We start from the raw sequence: 22,517 nt of genomic DNA on the forward strand, positions 1-22,517 counted from the left end.
CCTGACTTAGCAGAGAAGAGTTCCTCTGCAAAGGGAATGCATGAGATTAAGAGTGCTCCTGATAAGGTAATGGGCCAACTGTCGGGTTTAGCAGGAACAACATCTTTCATGAAGGACACTCATCAGGTAAAAGATCTTCCAGCAGAGAAATGATTTATATAGAATAACATTCGAGGTTACCACCCCTCAAGTCAATGATCTACCAATCTTCCACGTCAGAACAGAATGCATGCTGTAAGAGTTGTGAAACATCCAGACCACCTGAATTTTTGAAGTCAGGCACTTGGAAGCAATAGAGCCATAGTAAAAATAATACTAGTTATGTACCTGATTAAATGCAGTAGTACTTATATATGTGATTCAATGTTAACTATGGATATAAAAGCTTAAGAACAGATGTTGCATAAGGTAACAGTTTGGAAATAATTAATAACCTAGATGGCACTAGAGGCAGAAAAAGGAGTCAGGAAGAAATTACCTTATTATCAGCCTTAAATATAAACTTGTTCTCCTGCTGCATTTCTATCATCATCAATCGTGCAAGCTGTAGTTTGTGATGAACTCCTCAAATATTGAGGCGTTTTGATTATACTTCTGATATTTGAATCCAATGTGACATAGCATTTGTAGATATTATGGGCATAGTTTTCTCATGAGATTGGCAGTGATGAGCTTAATGAAACCAAGAACAAAAACTCCTATTTTCCAATCAAATGTTGATTGATGAGATGAGCTTTTAATTAATGAATGGCTAGTGGTCTATTTGCCTATATTAACATGTATTAACTGAATTTATTAGGCTGTTTCACTGCTCCTCGGATGCTGCCTGACCTGCTGTGCTTTTCCAGCACCACTCTGATCTAAACTCTGGTTTCCAGCATCTACAGTCCTCACTTTTGTCTAATTCAGCAGACAGTCAAGAGTCAATCACATTTGTATGAGTCTAGATTCGTATATAAGCCGAATCAATAAGGTTGGCAGGTTTGGTGAACATTACAATAGTTTTATAAGTTCCCATTTTTTTAATTGAATTTAAACTTGGTCATCTACCATGATGGGGTTCAAGTCAATGTCCTCAGTGCATTAGCTTTCGGCTCTGGATTACTGGTCCAGTGACAATGCAATATGTCATTGCTTCCCCTATAACTTTTAGATCTGCTGTGTGAAATTTGTAAGATTATTTATATTTCTGAGAACTTTACATAAAATTTTATACAAAGTCTTAAAAAGAAATCCAATTTTCACTCGCTACCCACTGAGTCCAAAAGCTGTCTTGAACTCACTACCATCCATCCTGCTCCCTTCAATTCGCCATTCCATTCTCTCAGTTATTCCATCTATAATTCAACTGTTCTGACAATGTTTCTAATTTGTTTTCCTCAACTAAGGATTAACCCTGTCTCCCAACAATAGTTGATCAGTCCTCGACCATGTTCATTCAATTTCCTGTATTTCTGTCCTTCCCTGTTCCACCTAATAACCCCAATAGGTTCCCCTTGTCCTTGTGTTACTCCTTAAGCAGATCTTAATATAAATTTGACAGTCTGGTGTAGGATCTTAACGAATCCAACAAGGTTTCACTGACAGCACTTCCCAAACTCACAACCTCTACCATCAAGAAGGACAGTGGCAGCTAGAGCATAGGAATGCCACCAATTCACACACGTCTCACACACTCTTACCTTGGAAATGTGTCACTTTAGAGTCAAAATCCTGGAACTCCAGCAACACTATGGGATTACCTTCACTATTTGGACCTTTTTTAGTCATTTGTGGGACATGGGTGTCACTGACTGGCCAGCAATTATTGCGCGTCCCTAGTTGCCCTTGAGAAGGTGGTGGTTACCTGACTTCTTGAACCACTGCAGTCCAAGTGTTGTAGGTTGACACACAAAGCCCTTAGAGAGAGGATTCTAGGGTGGACTACAACAAGTCAAAAAGACTGCTCATGACCCTTTTCTCAAGAGCATTTAGGGACAGGCAGTATATGCTGACTTTGCCAAAAAGGCCAAAAGTCCACGAGTGAACAAAATAAACTTCACAAAATATTATAGGGTCCAAGAATGCTGCTTATCTTTTTTATACTCATGTACTGTTGTATTTATTTTCCTAAAGACTAGTGTTGCAGTAATCCCCTTATCATCCAGTCCACCTGCAGCCTTTTATTTTAAGTTGTGTCATTACCTAATGACCTCATATATGAGTCTGAAATGTTTTGCATCATTTCATTTCAACTTGAAGCCATGTATAAGGGGTGTGTGTGGTGGTGGGGGTGGGAATGCTTTTTTTACTTTGCCAACTGTAAAGCTCTAAAATATATGATTTCTTTTATAGATGCATTAAGAACTAACGCATAATTTTTATTCTTAATTAGCATTGAAGGAATCTATCATTTTATCATATATGTATTTGTATGAGTGTAGACATGTATTTGTTTGAGTGTATGTTGAGAATCCACTGATTCTTGAAAGCATGTAAAAAAAGTGGCAGTATTAAAGTGTCTAGTGTATTAAGCCATAGCTTGTTAAGAGTTTATTGTGTCATAAATCTTCACAATCCAGCAAGTGTAACCGAAGATTCCAGGAAATGAATAATAGTGTTCGGGTTCATTAAAATAAACGTGAACTTTATAAAATTGTACCAAGTGTGCATCTCATTTTTAAATAATTAAGCTAGTTGATTTATCTTTTTTAAGAAATATGTTTTAGATTTTCTTAATCTGAAGTTCTAATTGTTGTTGTAAGCAATCATTCACTAACAGATATGATTGTCTACCTAGGAAATTCTATGTCACTGCTCATGAGTTCTGTACGTCCTTGTGCAGCTGATGAGCCTGATTCTGGAGCCACATCTCCAACCACAGATTACGCAGGTGTTTCTGGGAGGTGAAATAGTCTGTGGCCATGAGATTATTCACATATCTTTCTCTGGGCCCTTTTTCATACTTCCTTTTGCTGCTGGGCGTGTCATAATTGTGCCAGTATAGGATAAGAACAATTATACCTTGAAGTTTGTCCATATGCCAGTCTATACCCCACAACACTGCAAGTAGATCAAATTCATACAAGAATTTCTGGCCATAACTCTGTCCACGATGCTACTGCCTAAGTTCTGATCCCAATTTATTTTCTAATGACTCCCCTATTATCCCTCATCTCAGAATTCATCATATCCTTGACACCCACCTTCTGCTCCCTTGATTCCATTTCCACTATTCCACTGACCATAATTCACTGACCATACGATTTACGTTCCTGGCCTGCATGCTAGCTGAGATTGTAAATCATTTCTCCACTTCCGTTACTGCATCTTTCCTATCCAAAACTGCTATCATCACTAGCCTTATTAAAAACCTACCCTCAATGCTTGTTTCTTTACAAACCAGCATTATAGCTGTAACTTCACTTTTCTCTCCAAACTCTTGAATGCATTATCTCCTCCCAAACCTGAGCCTATCATTTCCTTAAGTCCATGGTTTGAATCTCTCCAATTAAGTTTTTGTCTCTGCCATAGCACTTAAAACACTCTAAGCTAAGACACAATTGATAGCCTTCATGCCTCCATGGTGCATTTTCCTCATCCTCTGATCAACTACGTTATCCTTCCCTACAGTCTCTTATCAGCACAATACAGCTGCCTTCATTTAGTTCCATTCATATCCATCAAATTATAGCCAGAGGATCTCTGATACTGATTCTTTTTTCTATCAGAATCAATCTTTTCTTGAATCCCTCCTTTCCTTCATTTAAATGCTGATCCTTGGAGATATTATTTGAGAACTGGTACAGTGTCTGCATATACATTGTGATGAATCGTTCATTTTGTAAGAATTCTTTGTGCTGCAAAAATTGGCATTCTGTAAGAATATAACACTCAGAGTACACTCAGTTTCAACAGACATACATTTGTCAGTTTCCAGGTATTGTTACATGCAACTCAGCCAAGAAATAGGTGCAAGACTAGTTGCAAGGCTTTCAACAGGTTTCTCAGGACAGTTCAACAGCTACTAAAGGGGAGTACATTGGTAACAGGCAGTGAGCCTGATGATCTGTGATTATGAGAGAGAGAAAAAAACTCCATGTTAGGCAGTGCTGGTTTTAGCTCTACATGATAAGAAGGCATCAGAACTACAAGGGAAAAGCCACATGACATTAGTACAAAGGACAGTACAGCACAGGAACAGGCCCTTCATCCCACCAAGACTACGCTGACACATGATGCCTTTTTAAACTAAAAAACATTTGCCTCTACATGGTCCATATCTTTCTATTCCCTGCCTATTCATATATCTGCAAAATTGTTCAGTACAACTGAAAGTGGTGTTTGAAATGTGCACACAGTACTTGTTTGTTACAACTGAAGAATATTAAAGCTCAAGGTAAATCCCAAGGGTAGCTCCAGTTTGGTGAAGCTAGCTGTTAGTGAATAGCGGGTGTGAGATCTGCATGTGAGTACTGGAATACAGTTTCAGAGTCAAATTGAGCAAAGATCAAGGAAAACTGGTTGATCAATGAATGTTGTTGAGATAGTCCATGATAGAACAGCTCTTAAAATAACTTGTCAAGGCCAGATTGGAAAAGATAAAGAATTGTAGTTTCTTTTGAAATTTAATTAAATTTGATGTCCTAATATTAACATGTAGGGGAAATTGCTGTGAAATCTTGGATCTGTCTTGATCATATTTATTGGTTGATGTGCACTGCAGTCTGTTCAATAATAGTTTATTATACATATTTGCCACATATTCTGGGTATTATAATATAAGTTGTATATGTATTGTAGATTGTTTGACTTCTAATATTGTATTTTAAAATGACAAAGGCATGGATTTTGTGGTTTAAAAAAATGTGGGTCATTTTGATGAAAACAAGTTCTAAGTGGACATTGTACTTGTAAGACTTGTAAGTTTGAAAGTTTGTTTTAGTTTGTAATTCTGTCCTATTGACTAATTTATATAGTTTGAATTTGTCCAAAAGAACTAGATACTTACACTTCCAAACTCAAGCATTTACTAGATGGCCCTATAAGACTAACCCTCTACCATTCAATCACTCTTGTCTTTTACCCTATCATTGACCTTCCTTTAGTCCCTATTCCAACCTCCTTGCTCAAAATCAGCTCCAGAAAGTTCCTTCAAATGATGAGGCTTCACCCAAACGTCAACTCCTTTAGCAAGATGCTTTTTGTACAAAATGTGGGTTAAACTGTGATTCCACTCAAGACCCCTTTTAACACTTGAAAATTGTCCTCTGTGGCTTTCCCATTGTTTAATTAGACACAGTTGTGGTTTAAAGTCAAGATTAGAGTGGTGCTGGAAAAGCACAGCAGGTCAGGCCGTATCTGCGGAGCAGGAAAATCAACGTTTTCGGGCAGGAGCCCTTCATCAGAAAACCCTCATTCCTAATGAAGGGCTCCTGCCCAAAACGTTGATTTTCCTGCTCCTCAGATGCTGCCTGACCTGCTGTGCTTTTCGAGCAACATTCTAATCTTGATTCTAAACAATGGGAAAGCCACAGAGGACAATTTTCAAGTGCCAAAAGGGTCTTGAGTGGAAACACAGTTTAACCCACATTTTGTACAAAAAGCATCTTGCTAAAGGAGTTGAAGTTTGAGTGAAGCCTCACCATATGGATGAACTTTCTGGAGCTGATTTTGAGCAAGGAGGTTGGAATAGGGACTAAAGGAAGGTCAATGATAGGGTAAAAGACAAGAGTGATTAGATGATAGAGGGTTAGTCTTATAGGCCCAAGGAGAATGATGATAGGTAAAGACTCGGAACAAAGGGCTGAATCTTCTGGGTTGTTTTGGCCAAGTGCAAGTCACATCGAGTTTCGATTCTTGCTGTGAGGTTAAACAAGTTTTCCCACCAAATGTTACCAAGCCCATTGCATTAATTGCAATTCCTGCCCCACGTCCTATGACACGTCCAATTTCTGCACATATTATCACGTACCATTCCCAGAAAAATTCGTCACTCAGCAGGTATTCCAGAATTGACAAGCATTGTTGGCAAGGAAGCCATCTTGAAAAGGCTATTATGTTACTGGATAAGTACCGTCAGCCTGGAGCTGCGCTGTTGTCAATTGCCTCAAGTATGACAGACAAATGGGTATTAGCACTCTGCTTTGTGTGCAGTGTTCTTCAGCTCTTGTTGGGTGGTGTGAGGCACAGGGTGGACTTCCTCCTTCCCCAGGACTAGCAAGGGAGGCTGCAACAAATCTGATCCAATGGGGTTGCCATGTGGGTTAAAGAAGTCTCACATGTCTGGAGGAATGCCCTTGTCAATGACCTTCTCCCCTCCACCTGTGTAAGTATCACCATTTTCTCTTTGATGTCTCACACACTCGATCTGTGCTACTGTACTCACCTCCTACCAAAGAGGTAGAAATGTGCTGCACCACCTTCCCCACTTATCCTCGCCCAGCTCATCCCTTGGCATCACTATCCCTGCATACCCAGTACTCTCTCCCTACTCATTTAGGACACCTTCCCATCTGAACTATTAGTAATAACTGTGCTATCCATTTTCATCTTCCATCATACCTGTCTCTCTCTCTCTCTCTCTCTCTCTCAATTCCAGGAGAAAAATAGTCTACAATTAGTCAAAAAGGAGTCAAGATGAGTGGTGTCTTGCCCATCATTTGACTCCTCACCCCTCATGAGTGAAAAAACATCACCACAGTCCCTCAGACCCCACAACAGGACTTCCTGGGAAGAATCAGAAACCAGAGACAATCTTCCCACACCTCCTTGCCTTTTCTGTGGTAACTGAAACTTGGTATAGAATTCAGCCATTCTGACCCCTACTGTGTCGAAAACCCTCCTTTAACCAAATACAGGTTGTCCCCACACCCACATTCTATGTTGTGTGGGAAACCTATTAGCAGGGTGTTAATGACTTGGCTAGGTTAAAGAACGGTCAAAGCCACTTTTCTAGCAAACATGTTCCTGATCCATTACCATTCACAACATTCCCCTTCCACTCCCACCCATTGGCTGTGAGTGAATCCATTTCAGTAAAATGTAACACGCTATAGCGAAAGTTAATTTAATCAATATCCTTAAGGTGTATGCAGCAATGACAATTAAAATGCAAAGATCAGCATCTGGTTTCAAGAACAATCTCTGGCGCAATTATTTGCTGATAGTTGTTCGAATTCATGTAGGTGAGGTGCTCATGAACCTGTATTTTCATTCTGAACACTATAATTATGATATTTCACAGACCTGCAGTGCACTTACCAGCTTGAGTTGTCCAATACCAACCAGCAAACGTTGTCAGTGCTGATCAAAGTGAAACCAGTGTGTGAGGGTATGGCCTGGCCTTGATTATGTCACAAAACACCCACAGTGGGGATACTGGATCACATTAGCTGTCAGTACTGTGATTTTAGCTGACGCCCGTCTCCCTAGTATAATTGGTTTGGTACTTGAATGACTTGCTGCAGCATGTTCAGCTATTGATTACCTTTTTAATGTAATAGAATGGAAGCTTAATACTCTGATTCACAAAATTGAATTGCACATTTATTTACTTTCCGTCATCTTTTTTCTCACTTTTGATTTCCCTCTTCACTTTTACACCTTAGAAGGTAAAAGTTATTTTGTAGTTGTGTTTGGGACAGCTTAAGATCCTAGAGTCCCTGAATAAATCCTGACTCATTATCAGGATGTGGGCAATTCTGGCAAGACAAGCATTTGTTGTCTGTGCAACTGAGTGAGCAATTTCAGGAGGCAGTTAAGAATCAATAGCATAGCTGTGGGTATAGCATCACACAAAGGCTAGATCAGTTAGAGATAGCAGATTATCTTTCCTGTTGAAAGTTATTGAACTCTATCGATTTTTACAACAAATTGTTAGTTTCATGGTCACCTTCACATTTTTTTCTTCCAAATTAATTTAATTAACTGAATTTAAATTCACTAACTGATTATAGAAATTAATTCATATCTCCAAAGCATCCTTTAGGTTACTAGTAAGTAAAATAACTGCTAAAATACAAGCCCCAAGGTGTGTCCTTATCGGGTGTCCTTAGATTGGAAAAAGGCTGCCCAGCAATAGCTTTTGAATTGGTTTTAAGTGGCAGTTTTGTCACAGAACTCAGAAGAGAACAGGCACTCAAACATTGAAACAAGCCAGATCTCTCTGCCTCTCTCTCTCTCTATACTTCTATGAATCAAAGAAACTCAGTATCAAAAGACTTTGAAAAGAAGAACTTTTAACTCAATCAGAAGATGACTGAATTGAGGCTTGGTGCTGTCAACAACAGTGCAATAATAAACAAAAAAACTTTGAGAAAGGCACTTCATTTCACCTTTGTGATTTAGACTCTTGATCCACAAGTTTTGTTCTTTCTAGTCTATGTTTTTCACCCTTGATATTCCTGCAAAAATGTCTGTCTCATCTGCTCTGTGAATGAATGTTGAATTTAAAAGGGGTATTGTTTAAGTTTGCATATTGGTCATTAAAAATGCATTTTGCTTCATGTTAGAGGATAAGTTTGCAAAAATAAGTGAAGTTTTATTTTCTTGTTAATTGATTAAACCTGGTGTGAGTTACCTTTATCTTAGTTCTTACAGTCAGGCAAATTAATCATTCAGCTGATTTAATTTAGTCATTTTCACATTTGCGATGATTTGGGGAGTAGAGGGGCTTGATTTTCAATGCACCCTTCCCATCGAGGTTGTGACATTATTTTGTTTCAGAGCAAGTTTGAGCAACTGCAGTTTGCTTATGTATTGAAGCTCCCGAAATAATTGATGTTCTCCTGCTTTCTAAAAACTCCACATGGTACACTTTCGTATAATATGTCACACTCTATGTGACACATAAGATGTCACACTTGATGGTACTTTCAAGAATTTTGTTGCATGTGTTTAAATTTTAACGTTTCTCTATTTGTAATGTCAGACACTATTGCAGATGCATATACATATCGTTATTTTTCATTGTCCAATTAACGATACTGGAAGTAATTCAATAGAACTGTTCCCCTCCCAGTGTAATGATATTTGGAGATAAATTTCCCATTCTGTAACCTTCTCCCTTAGTCCAATTGCCATTTTGATCTTTTAAAAAATTCCTTTTATTTCTCTTTCCATTCCTGATTTTACTCAAATTCATCCTCTTTTTCCATTTTCCTCTGTTTGTAACTCAGTCCTTAAATCTGATTGTTTAAGAAGATAGTTTGTTGGACCAATCATTCACCAGTGCTCCTGATACCATGTTGGTTTGGCTATGCCGTTTTCAGGTCTCACTTCCAGCAACTTAAAGAGAAAATTCTTTTTCAAGCTGGATGATGCGACGAAATGTGTAACTAATGTATGCAAGATGGCTCCAGCAAAATCTGAGCCATTGCGGTGGCCCAATGTATTAATTGCTTCAATAGAGTTGATGACTTTTATAATTTAAATTATGTTTTGTTCATAAACAGTAATAGTTTATATCAAACAATTTGTCTGATCACACCAACCTATCTTATTTGAATCTATTGTCTCTCAATAAATATTAGCTGATATTTTGCATGGACATTATGGAAAAATACATATTTTGCAAAGACATCATGGTGATGAAATGAAGCATCTTATTTCATCTCTGGATTTAAAAACAAACATCTACTCTGTACCTTTTGACAGTTCATAAATGCAGAATCCCAAGATTTTCACAAAATCAATAGGATATGCTTTGGAAAAAGGTATTGACAGGTTACTAATGCTAACTTTGTGCTTTGAATACAGAGGAACTTTGATTATCCGACATTCGATTATCTGAATATCGGAATATCAGGCAAGATCGCAAGATTGGCTAAACTATTTTATCCAGCATTCGATTATCCGGAATACGATTAACCGATTGAAATACTCCCGCCTGGGTCCTTCGGATAATCAAGGTTCCCCTGTACTATTTGTAAGATCTGTGGTCAAGTGCTGCATCCTTTTAGGATTTTAACAGAATTTCAGCAGGGCCTGTAGTGGAAAATTCAGAGATCCTAACCAGTATAAGTAGTTTATCATTATCTACAGTGTCTTTTCCTGTTAATATCTTGAAGACTTCAATCAGATCACCCCTTAACCATCTATATTCTAGATTAAACAGACTTAATTTGTGTAATCTCTCCTCATAACTTAACCCCTGAAGTCCAGGTATCATTCTTGTAAACCTGCGTTGTACTCCCTCCTATGTCCTTTCTAAGGTATGGTGCCCAGATCTGCTCACAGTACTTCAAATTGGGTCTCTCTTGGGTTTTGTATAACTGGAACATAACTTCTGTATTCTTGTACTCCAGCCATCTAGGTATAAAGGCCAGCAGCCCAATAGCTTTCTTGATTATTTTTGGCACCTATTTGTGATATTTTAAAGATGATTATTTTTGGCACCTATTTGTGATATTTTAAAGATTGATGTAACTGAACCTCCAAGTCTCTTTGGACATCCACAGTATTTAATACCTTCTAGAAAGTATCTTGATCGATTCTTTTTTGGTTCAAAATGGATAACCTTACCCTTGCTTACATAGAACTGCATTTGCCACAATTTTGCCCATTTACTTGGTCTATCAATATCCATTTGCAATTTTATATTATCATCTACACTGTCTATAATGCCGCCTAACTATGTGTCATCAGCAGGTTTTGATGTATGACTTTATATGCCATTATCCAAGCCATTAATAAATAATGTGAATAATTGTCACCCAAACACAGATCCTTTTGGGACAACACTGAATACTATATCCATCTATAATCCCTACTTTCTGTCATCTGTTTCTCTGAACAGTCTCTTATGTGGGACTTTATCAAATGCCTTCTGGAAATCCATAAAAGGAACATCCATAGACATTCCCTTGCCCAATATCTTAGTCATTTCTTCAAAACATTCAGTGAGATGCGTCAGTTATGACCCATGCTGACTCTTCCTGATTAACTGAAAAATTTCAAGGTGTCCAGTTATCCCATTCTTGATTATAGACTCCAACAATTTCCTCACCACAGATGTTAAGCTAACTCATCTGTAATTCGCTGGCTTCCTCTTTCACCCTTCTTAAAAAATGGAGGGACATGTACAATTTTTCAATACCAAGGGATGATTCCTGAATCTAGAGAACTCTTAAAGATAATCATTGCATTTTTAATAAAGGAAATCATCACTGCAGTAATGAGCACACTTAGAAATAAAAAAGGGACGATTATATTCCTGGGATTTTATTACAGGCTTCCTGACAGTCAGAGGAATTTAGAGGAGCAGATGTGTAGGGAAATCATAGAAAGATGTGAGAGAAACAGAGTTATAGTTGCAGGGAACTTCAACTTTGCTAACATTAATTGCATCGTCGTAGTGTGAAAGGATTAGACAGGATGGAGTTTTTAAAGTTCATCCAGGAGAGCTTTTTATATCAGTCTGTAAGTAGCCCTATTAGAGATAGAGCTAGACCTAATCCTAGGGAAAGAAGCTGGTCAATTAGTTGAAGTTTTAGTGGATGAGTAATTTGGGGATAGTGACCATAACTCAGCAAGTGTCAAGGTCATTATGGAAAAAGATAAGGGTGGTGCAGAGGTTAAATGTCTAAACTGGAGGAAGGTTGATTTCACTGTCATTAGACAGGATCTGGGAAATATAGACTAGGAACAGCTCCTCGCGGGTAAGTCCACATTTGGAAAGTGGGAGTCTTTTAAAAGTAAGACGGTGAGAATTCAGGGCTAGTGTATTCCTCTAACAGTGAAGGGTAAGGGCAACAAGTCCAGGAAACCATGAATGTCAAGGGATAATAAGAGTTTGCTAAAGAAAAAGAAGGAAGCATACATTAAAAGAGAAGAGATCTTCTCACTCTCTAGACACTGTAGGAAGGAGCTTAAAACAGAAAATTAGGAAGACAAAGAGGAGCCACACAATACTTTGGCAAGTTGGAAACCCAAATGCTTTTTATAAGTATACTAAGAGTAAGAGAATTACCCGGGAAAGTGTGGGACATATTAGTGACTAAAGAGGCAACCTGTGCATTGTGACAGTATACATTGGTGAGGTCTTAAATGAGTACTTCTCATCTGTATTCATAGGGAAGAAAGATATTGTAGGTGGGGATTTCAGTAGGATTGGGATGTTCCAGAACATGTTAAGATTAATAAGGAGGAGGTATTAGATGTTTTTGTCAGTGAAAAACGTAAGGCTATTCTGGAGTTATGCGGTATTCCGTATAAAATGTGTGTTGTTTCATCTCCCTTTTCAAATATATTAAGATTAACACCAGAAGTATTCTTTTGATGGTATAAATTTCATTGTAATCTGATTTGAACACCAGTTGGAGTTCACCTGCAGGATGGTGTGGGCAGATTGTCAAATTCCTTTAGTTGGGAATTGGAGACTGAGAATGAAAGCGTACTTTTTAAAAAGTACTAATGCCCGTTCTGTAACTTGAAGTGTCTTGCTCAATCAGAATGTACTTGAGTACTGCTGAAAACAAACACATTTTGTCAAAGCTTTTTATTTTGCACTGATCAGGACAATTGATAACAACGCCAATTTAAAGGGAAAATCAATATTTCTACCCTATGAGAGAGAGTAGAGTGCTGATTGATTGGTTAGTGGATTGTTGGTTTTCCCCTTAAATTGATATTCTTGGGAATTGTCCTGATGACTGCAAGATAAAAAGCTTCATTAAATTGTTAAAAATCACACAACACCAGGTTATAGTCCAACAGGTTTAATTGGAAGCACACTAGCTTTCGGAGCGACGCTCCTTCATCAGGTGATTGTGTTTGTGATGAAAGACACAATCACCTGATGAAGGAGCGTCGCTCCGAAAGCTAGTGTGCTTCCAATTAAACCTGGTGTTGTGTGATTTTTAACTTTGTACACCCCAGTCCAACACCGGCATCTCCGAATCATGTTCATTAAAATGTGTCTTTGTAGCAGTACTCATGTTTTATGAGCAAGTAACTACTTCTATAGTTAGGAGATGATTAGAGAAGGTCTTGGAATTGAATTGAATTCAGTTCAATTCAATTCAATTCATTGTCACGTGTACTGAGGCACAGTGAAAACCTTTGTCTTGTGAGCAATATGGGCAGATCACAGAGTTAAGTAGCATAAATAGTAAATAATAGGTAAACAGCGGCAAAACAAAAACACAGGGACAGGTGAATGTTAAGAGTTTGTGAGTTCATTCAGTATTCTAACAACAGTAGGACAGAAACTGTTGCGAAACCGGCTGGTGCGTGTGTTGAGGCTTCTGTACCTTCTCCCTGATGATAGAGGTTGTAGAAGGGTGTTATGACCTGGCTGCCATTAAATTTTGTGAAATTTTAAATTTGTGTTTTTCATCAAAAGATAAGAAGCTCTGAATTATTATCACAGGCCAAATTTTTCCTAAGAGTTTGAGTTATAATGAGAGGTTAGATAGGCTGGGACACTTTTCCTTGGAATATAGGAGACTGAGCAGTAACCTTATAGAGGTAAATAAAATCATTAGAGAAATGATTAGGTAGATAGCCAACATCTTTTCCCTATGGTAGAGCAGTCTAAAACTAGAGGGCACAGGTTTAAGTTGAGAGGGGAGAGATACAAAAGAGTCCGGGGGGACAAGTTTTTTCAGACAGAAGGTGGTGTGTGTCTGGAAATGAGATAATGGTGGAGGTGAGTACAGTTTTGTCATTTAAGAAACATTTAGACAGATACATAGATGGCTTCGGAATGGAGGGATATGGAGCATACGCAGGCCAATGGGACTAGTTTAAATTGGGAAAACTGGATGGCATGGGCAAGTTGGACCAAAGGGCCTTTATCCATGCTATAGATCTCTATGACTCTGTGAGATAACTTAAAGTGGGAAATGTCCTGACTTTGGCATATGTCTTCCATGGTTTAAAGGGCAGTGTTACTTTTATTCTGGGAAGTCAGGAGCAGAATAGAACCAGACTTGCCAACCCCAGAAGAAAATCATCGGCAGCTGCAAGAGTAAGGAGTTAGAAGTCTCTCTAAAATGGTTCTCTTGGTTCTCTGGGACATTGCATACCTTGTTTTAGATGTTAGTCATTCCAGCTCTAAAATCATCCCCAATCACTCCTTAGAACTCCTCAATGCCAACTCATGAATCCCAACCAATTGAAGTGTTCCTTCACAGCAGTGAGTCTCCTCATATCCCCATGCCCCCTCGACTCATAGAATCTTGACAGTACAGTAAGAGGCCATTTAGACAATCGAGACTATACTAATCCTCCTAAGAGCATACTACCTAAACCCAGCTAGCTCCCCTATCCTCTCATTTACCCTGGCCAATCCACCTAACCTGCACATCTTTGACTGTGGGAGGAAAGCAGAGAACCTGCTTTCCTCCCATAGTGGGCGGCACGGTGGTACAGTGGTTAGCACTGCTGCCTCACAGCGCCAGAGACCCGGGTTCAATTCCCGCCTCAGGCGACTGACTGTGTGGAGTTTGCACGTTCTCCCTGTGTCTGCGTGGGTTTCCTCCGGGTGCTCCGGTTTCCTCCCACAGTCCAAAGATGTGCAGGTCAGGTGAATTGGCCATACTAAATTGCCTGTAGTGTTCGGTAAGGGGTAAATGTAAATGTAGAGGTAGGGATATGGGTGGGCTACGCTTCGGCGGGTCGGTGTGGACTTGTTGGGCCGAAGGGCCTGTTTCCACACTGTAATGTAATCTAATCTAATCTAAAAACCTGACAGTAACCCACACAGACACGCGGGGAACGTGCAAATTCCACACAGTCGGCCGAGAGTGGAATTGGACGTGGTCCTTAGTACAGTGAGGCAGCAGTGCTAACAATTGAGCCCCCAGGCCACAACTCATGCCAGATCCAAGCCATCAGATATCATCCATGTCAGCTCCATAGCCACTCAGCCAGTATCCACCCTGGGGAGAGTTCAGGAGTCCTGTGGAGATGTAAGAAAGTTAAACTTTAACAATCAAATAGAGCTCTCATTCATTAACACTTAACACTGAAGAAAACTTCCATTCATTAAAAACAAAAACAGAAATTGCTGTAAAGACTCAGCAGGTCTGGCAGCATATGTGGAAAGAAATCAGAGTTAAGGTTTTGGGCCCACTGATTCTTGTACATACCTTGCTTTCTCCCCACAGATGCTGCCAAGCCTGCTGAATCTTTCAAGCAATTTCTACTTTTGTTTCTGATCTCCAGCATCTGCAGTTCTTTTGGTTTCCCATTCATGAAACCCATTCAAATATTTTACATTTCTTCTAGTATTTAATTTGTTGGTAAAAACATTTTTTTATTCAGTAACCACATCAATGGCAACTAATCATTTTATTAGTCCCTTCAAGCTGTCAATCAAAATGTGAACTCTTCCTTCTCTTGCTGAGAAAAGTGCTTTTGTAGTTTGTGAAACTTGGCCAAGTATTCATAAAGATCACAGGTATAATAACAGCCCTTGGGAAATGACAAAAAAACTTTCAAGATAATGATGGCCTTTACTAATCTACAATCAAAGTAGACAAGAAGTTTTTTTTTTAACTGTAACTACAAATTAGCTTGGTTTTTTTTTCTATATCTAAAGGAATAGGGATCTTAAAAATTTTAGATCATGGCACTTAAACAAACCTTAACCACCCTTGAAGACCATTTGTACCACCTCATAAATTTATGTTCCCATACTACTGCTACCCTCCTGCTGTCAAAAAAATGGTTTCTGTTGGAAATACGAGTGGGATTTACACTATTAGATCTCACCCACCATTTTTAAAAGATCTCTGTTGTCAGGCAGACTCCCTGATAATCCAGCCCCGAGTGAGTGTGTCTTGTCAATTGAAGGACGTTATTGGACGCAAGGACATTTTGTTAGGACTGCTACATTGTGAAGAAATACGTACATCCAAATTAGTTGACACCATGTGATGATGATTGCAATCCCATCTGTTTGATTTAAAATGTCTTTATTTCAATTAAGTGTTGAGGTGGATGTTTCTGCAGTTGATGTGCAATGTTTTTTTATTAATCTTTATGTCATGGAAGCATTTCCAATGCATAAGTCAATATCCCATGGCATTGTGTACTAAATAGTACCCCTCCTTTGGTTATTGATATTGATTCTGAACAGCTGTTTCTATATCCCTCTGTACTTTTATGCTTCTATATCTTCATTTTATCCTGCATCTTTCCCTGCCATCTTCTTTCTCTTTATATCATTTTATTTCTTTCTTATGCTGAGTGTTGTGAGCAGGAAAATAACCACCAATGGCTGAGGACAATCATTATAGATGGAGCTGGGCAAAAAAAGTTTTAAAGAGATGGCTTGCTTTTTATCTCCACCCCATTGCTACTTAACATTCTTCCTGTCTCTCACTCCCACCATATTCTCTTGTCCTGCTCCATTCTTTTTCCTTTCACTCCCATCACTATCTCTACCTATGACTTTTCAAAGAAATTATGAGCAGAAATGACAGTGCAGGGAACTTGAGGTAACCCTGTCACATGGACTGGTAATTAGTTGGGAGATAGTAGACAAAGGGTAAGGATAAATAAAATGCCCTTACTCACCAAATGTGATAATGGTGTGCCCCCAACGATCTGTATTGTGGACCCAACTGTTCACACAAGAAGCAAAAATGAAGGAATAGAGACTTTTATGTGCATGTTTGTAGAGGCTACTAAATTAGGAGATGTAATAAGTTGTGTAGATAGGAAATTAAAAAGTGACATACTTTGATGAAGGAAGGGACAAAAATTGTTACAGATGAAGCTTAATGGGGGGGATGGTTTGGGAGGAAGAGTTCGTTCACTTTGGATTTAAGAAGGGTCAATCTTAATATTTTCTTGATGGTGAGAGCCTGTGAACAATGGAGGCGTGAAGGTTTTGAGTGCCGACATGCATTCACCTAAAACTGGAGACTAGTACAAAATATAATCAAAATGCTAATGGAATATTGCTATTTGTCACAATGGGTGTGAAAGGGAAGACCAGAGATAAGGAGAAATGTCCTCAGCCAGACAGTAGTGAATCTGTGGAATTCATTGCCACAGAAGACTGTGGTGGCCAGATCAGATGAGTATATTTAAGACTGAAATAAATACGTTCTTGAGTATCAAGGGGATCAAAGATTACAGGGAGAAAGTGGGAGAATGGTGTTGAGAAACTTATCAGCCATGATTGAATGGTGGAGCAGACTTGATGGGTTGAATGGCCTAATTTCTACTCCTATGTCTTATGGCCTTATATCCAATGAGGAGGAAATTACGCTTCAACTGTTCAGGCTATTCTTTTGACCACATTTGGTGATCTGTGTTCAGTTTTGAGCATCACACCTTTGGACCAATTTATTGGCCCCAGAGAAGATACTATATAGATCTTTTTTATTGAATGCTGTAGTCTGTACAATGTAGATTGCCACACAATGCGGTTAGGTGGAGTATTTTGGATGTTTGAGAAAAACATCTACTGTGTGAAATAAAAGATGCTATATGTCCAAATCAGGAAGATGTGCTGCTAACAAGGGCCTTGAAGATGACAATGTGTCTTCGAACCCACTGTCTTTATCCCTTTAAGGGGGTAGAGATCAGGGCTTGAGAGATACTGTTGAAAAAGTCCTAGTGAATTACTGTAGCGCATCTTAGAAATGGTAAGGCTGCATCCACGGAATGCCACTAGTGATGGAAATGGATATTTAAGTTTTTGAGATAAGTTTGTGGTCAGTTAGTTTTGCTAAGATTAAGCATGTTTCTATCTGTTGTGCAAAGTTTCTGATTTGATACCTGTTGCAATCTAATGCAGAAGGAGGTAAAGAAACTAAAAGAAAAAGGCTGTAGGAGTTCTTCAGTCTTTCCCTCTTCTTCCTCCTACTCTACTTTGTAAAATCATTCAAATCAAAAGAGAAAAGACTTGCATTTATATTGCACTTTCTCTCTCAGAAACATCCTCAAATGCTTCAAATACATTGCACTACTTCAAAGTACAGTGGCTGTTATTTATCTAAATTGGGTTGCAATTCATTTCACCCATGACAGTTAGAGTTGATGGATGCGAGTTCTGTCCCAACGATCTTAAATAAATTCAGTTCGAGATCAAGTCTACAAAAGTGGATAATCTATTATTTTAGAACATTGAGAATACGGCATCGTAACATAACAATTGGTATTAAGTACAAGCATAAACATAAGGCAGCAGATTCCCCATCTATCTCTCTGCTGTCTGTGAACCGTCAGGTTCTGTAATAGATGAATCTGTGGATATCGAAGATCAAGGGAAAGGCACGAAATTAATCTTAATTACTGTCAAATATATACTATTAAACTGTTGAGTAGAAAATTGAATTGAAGGATGATACTGTTCAGAGGAACTTTCTGATTCTAAATGAATTTTACTTTGTTTCCGTTACACATACTGTGCACACTCTCATTCTGAGACTGGTGATGCTAGACTTCACCAACATTCTCTATTAGTGTGCTCTAGCCCCTTGGTAGAATGGTCTTCACCAGAAATATGTAATATGTCCAAACTGATAGGAACAGGACTAGGTCATTTGACTCCTCAAGCCTGCTCAGCCATGCAATAGAATCATGGCTGAACTGTGATCTAACTCCAAATGCGGCCCTTGGGCCCGTATCCCTTGATACTCTTGCTTAATAAAAAATTATCTATCTCAGATTTAAATTTAACAATTGAATTAGCATTGACTGCCATTTGAGGAAAAGATTTCAAAACATCCACTAGTCTTTGCATGGAGAATACTTTCTAACATTTCTCCTGATTGGTTTGGGCCTAATTCTTAGACTGTGCCTTGATTTTTGAACCTCCAACCAATGAAAATAGTTTATCTTTTTCGACCCTATCTTTCCCTGTTAATATCCTGAAGACCTTGATTAGATCACCCCTTAATCTTAAAAATTGTGTGGAAGAATAAATCTAATCTCTCCTCGTAATAACCCCTGAAGTCCAGGTATCATTCTTGTAGGTCTGTGTTGAACTCAAGGCCAAAACATCCTTCCTAAACTGTGAGCCCAGATCTGCTCACAGTGGGATCTAACTACAGGATAACATCTCCATCCTTGTACTCCAGTCCTTTAGAAGGCCTATATTCCAGCTGCCTTCTTGTCTATTTTCTGCACATGTTGTGGCATTTTAAAGAGGCACTTGAATTCCCAGATCCTGTTCGACATATTTAACTTTGTGCCTTCTAAAAAGTACCCAGATCTATCCTTTTTCAGTCTGAAATGGATGACCTCACACTTGATTTTATCAAAATCAATCTGCCACAGTTTTGCCCGTTCGCCTAATCTATCACATCCTGTTGTAATTTAATGCTGTCATCAATGCTGTCTACAATGCTGCCCCATTTTGAGTCTTCAGTAAATTTGAATATTTGAAAATATTGAAATTATTGCACCTCTTGGAATAAATGCTATGGCTAATTCATTTCAAGGAACAGCCCTAGATTGTCTGCATCAGTATCCATTCTGGGTTCCCGGCGTAAAACTGTCTACCTAAAGATCCCCATAAACAGATTGATGATTTTTTAAAAATTATTTTGTCCAATTTTCCTTTATATTTAAAGTTAATTCCCCAATGTCATTGAAATCCTGAAATATTTTAGTGACCTTTTTAAAAATTATGGATGCAAATTCATAATGCTTATATTATTAACTTTAAGTCAATAACAGTCTGGCCTCTGAGTATAGAGCCACTATTCTGTATTCATTTTCCAAAAAAACTGAGTAGTTTGTTTTTATGATCAAACAAATGTTGGGCGATGAAAAATACTTCTAGTTCTCATGCCACATATTTATATTATGTTACTAAATGCATTATTCCACATATCACCGAGATTGCATAAATCTTGAAAGTATTTATGGCGTGTGAATTATCCACCCCTCTTCCTCAGCTAACTGCCCGTATTGGGGCTCAGTATTTATGCCTCAGGATTGGCACAGAGCACAGAACAATTACTCATTGAAACCCCCGGATTCATGAACTGTTTGAAGATATCTCAATGTTCACCATAGCTCTATTTTAGTGTGCAAAATCTATTGTTTCATATAATTCTGATCTCATTGAGACAGAACTTAAATCTTCAGAGTAAGGTTACAATACTAATAGTTATGGAAGTTTCTGTAAATTGGTAGTGATTTGTAAATCCCAGTTCTGCATTTGAGAAGAATGCAGGTTATCAGGGTTTGAAATATAGCAGGAAATGAATTTTTTTTCTGCTTTTTTTTACACTTTTAAATGTTTGAAGTGTGCTGAATATGATCCAGATGCAATAGTTTTACATACAATGAACTGTCCCCTGATGTTATTCATAGAAGTGTTATGCAATGAAATTCATGTTTATTTTTGCACAGCAGACATACATAACTTAGACTGCCCTTTTAGGTAAAGTAATTTCATTTGATGCCTCTATAGGGCATCTGGAGGTCAATTGGGGGTTAATTGCTGTTGTTGAACTAAGTTTACAGATTGGCAGTTACTTGAAAATTTCCAGGGCCAGATCAGAAGAAACCATCATGAAATAACTGCACTTCAATTCTTTTGGAGTTTCTATTTTTTTACACTATGTAATTTCCCAAAGTGGGTGTGTTCTGTGTTGATGCTTGTGGGGTCTGGAATGCTTGTTGTGATGTAACTGTTTCCTGCTCCTCCCTTGTGCCAACTTCCTCTTGGGAGATGTATGCACAGACTGAATATAATTTAACATGTCCATTCAGCTGAAGTAATCATATGTTTATGGTGTATACTGATTAAAACTAAAAGTGATACATGGAAAGCAGATTATTATTTTGTGTTCCACAAATAATTTTTGTATGACATTTAATATAATTATATTTATATCATATATATGTATAAATGTACAACTGGAATAAGCTACTAATGACTCAAAATCAAATAATTCTAGTCAGTAAAAATAACCAAGATTATAACTGGATAATTTATTGATACTACTGGATATTAAGATACGTATTTAGAACATTATTTCATCTTCTCTTAAAAACAGCTTTTTATTTAGATCCTGTTGAAGTCATGATAATTGAGATAGGTGTTTATCTTGTGTCACTAGCTTATAACAATGTTAAATTTAATTTTCTTTTGGTGGTTAGTTTAATTTAGAATAGTCATTTGATCCATTTTATAGAAGCCAGGTACAGTACATGGCAGATGGTCTATTTAGAATACACATCATTTGTCCATCTTTCCACAACTTTGAAAAAAAAATAGTTTAAATGGTAGTTTGCAACTAAATGGTATATTTAATGTCTCAAAACATATTGTCAAGGAAAGTTGCTGATCAAAGAAAAGGACGACTGGGTTAACTCACTTTGAACATGAAAAGAAAGAACAATGTGATCATCTCAATGTGTTCACCAAAAGCACAATAATTCTGTTCATCACCATAGTATCCCTGTTAAACTATGTAACCTTGTTGACTTCTTTATGAGCAAATATGCTGGACTTATGTTATTTCCATGCACATAATTTTACTTTGGTGAAGTATTTTAATTATGACAAACTGAAATATTGCTAGTTACAGATGTCTTTGTGTGTAATATTTCACTTATATAATTGTAATTACCTTAGAGATGAATAAAAGGCTGTAATGTCATCGAAGATGTTCCACCAGCATCATAAGCTTTTGTTGGAATGAAATACTTACAGGAGTTGAATATAAAGAAAGAAAAAGTTAGTGAGGGATTACAGGAATTAATTGGAATTAAACTAATGGGCTGTAGACCAATTTTATTTTCCTTTTTTTTGCAGTGTCTACGGCCTTGTAAAGAGTTATGGGATACTGATGAAAACCAGTGCCAGCGACAGTGTGAGGTAGGTAATGGTTACTTTGAATTCTGTTTCTTCACAGTTCATCACATCTTTATGTAGCTTTCATTTCAAGTTCCATCACAATAGGTTATGAAATTCTGCAAAGGTTTCTGGCCTTTACCAGAGTGAGAAGCTCCTTGTGTTTACATAGGTAAGCTTCAAGAAGTGGTAACTTAAAACTCGCAAACGTGCACTTCTGTTTTATCTTCGATCTGTACTTCATAATTTCATTGGAGTCGAAAGCAGATATCCAAATACAATACGTAGGTCATGCAGGGTAAGAAGGTTAGACAAAATTGGACCCAGTGGAGTGAGGAATGAGTAGAGCTGGTGAGATGTACAATAGGAGGATCAAGAGTACGAGAAATAGGAAAGAGTATAGGGAGAGAAGAAGGAAAATGGACAAAGAAATAATACAATGGAAGAGGAGGATAACAAGAGAAAGGGGCTATCAAAAATCATGTAAGTGGAGAATGAGTGCCAATAATCAAATGGTGCTCCAAGGAAGGGGTTGACAATGATAGCAGGGCAGAAATGCAGGAGGGCTGTTAAGCATAGACAGGAGGCCAATCAGGACATGAAGTTGCACAAAAATATTCAGCCAAGTAATTCTTCATTACCGAATAATACATGCAGATTTTCCGCTTTTATGTTTCTTCTAGCATGTTTTGCTTTCAAAGATAAGTTTCACTTGAAGTGATGCCTCAGTGTGCACCACCATCTCCACCCCCCCCCCCCCCCC

General features: G+C 38.1%; 1 protein-coding gene across 1 annotated transcript in view; it reads left to right on the forward strand.

Annotated features, from left to right (window-relative positions):
- Positions 1-22,517, forward strand: part of anos1b (anosmin 1b) — a 152,428-nt gene that overhangs the window by 70,025 nt on the left and 59,886 nt on the right. The window contains exon 3 of the mRNA XM_043702467.1: positions 21,716-21,778. Within this exon, the coding sequence (XP_043558402.1) occupies positions 21,716-21,778 (63 nt within the window). The remainder of the gene's footprint in view (positions 1-21,715; positions 21,779-22,517) is intronic.

Source organism: Chiloscyllium plagiosum, chromosome 13, assembly GCF_004010195.1.
Source record: "Chiloscyllium plagiosum isolate BGI_BamShark_2017 chromosome 13, ASM401019v2, whole genome shotgun sequence".
Classification (NCBI taxonomy): Eukaryota; Metazoa; Chordata; class Chondrichthyes; order Orectolobiformes; family Hemiscylliidae; genus Chiloscyllium; species Chiloscyllium plagiosum.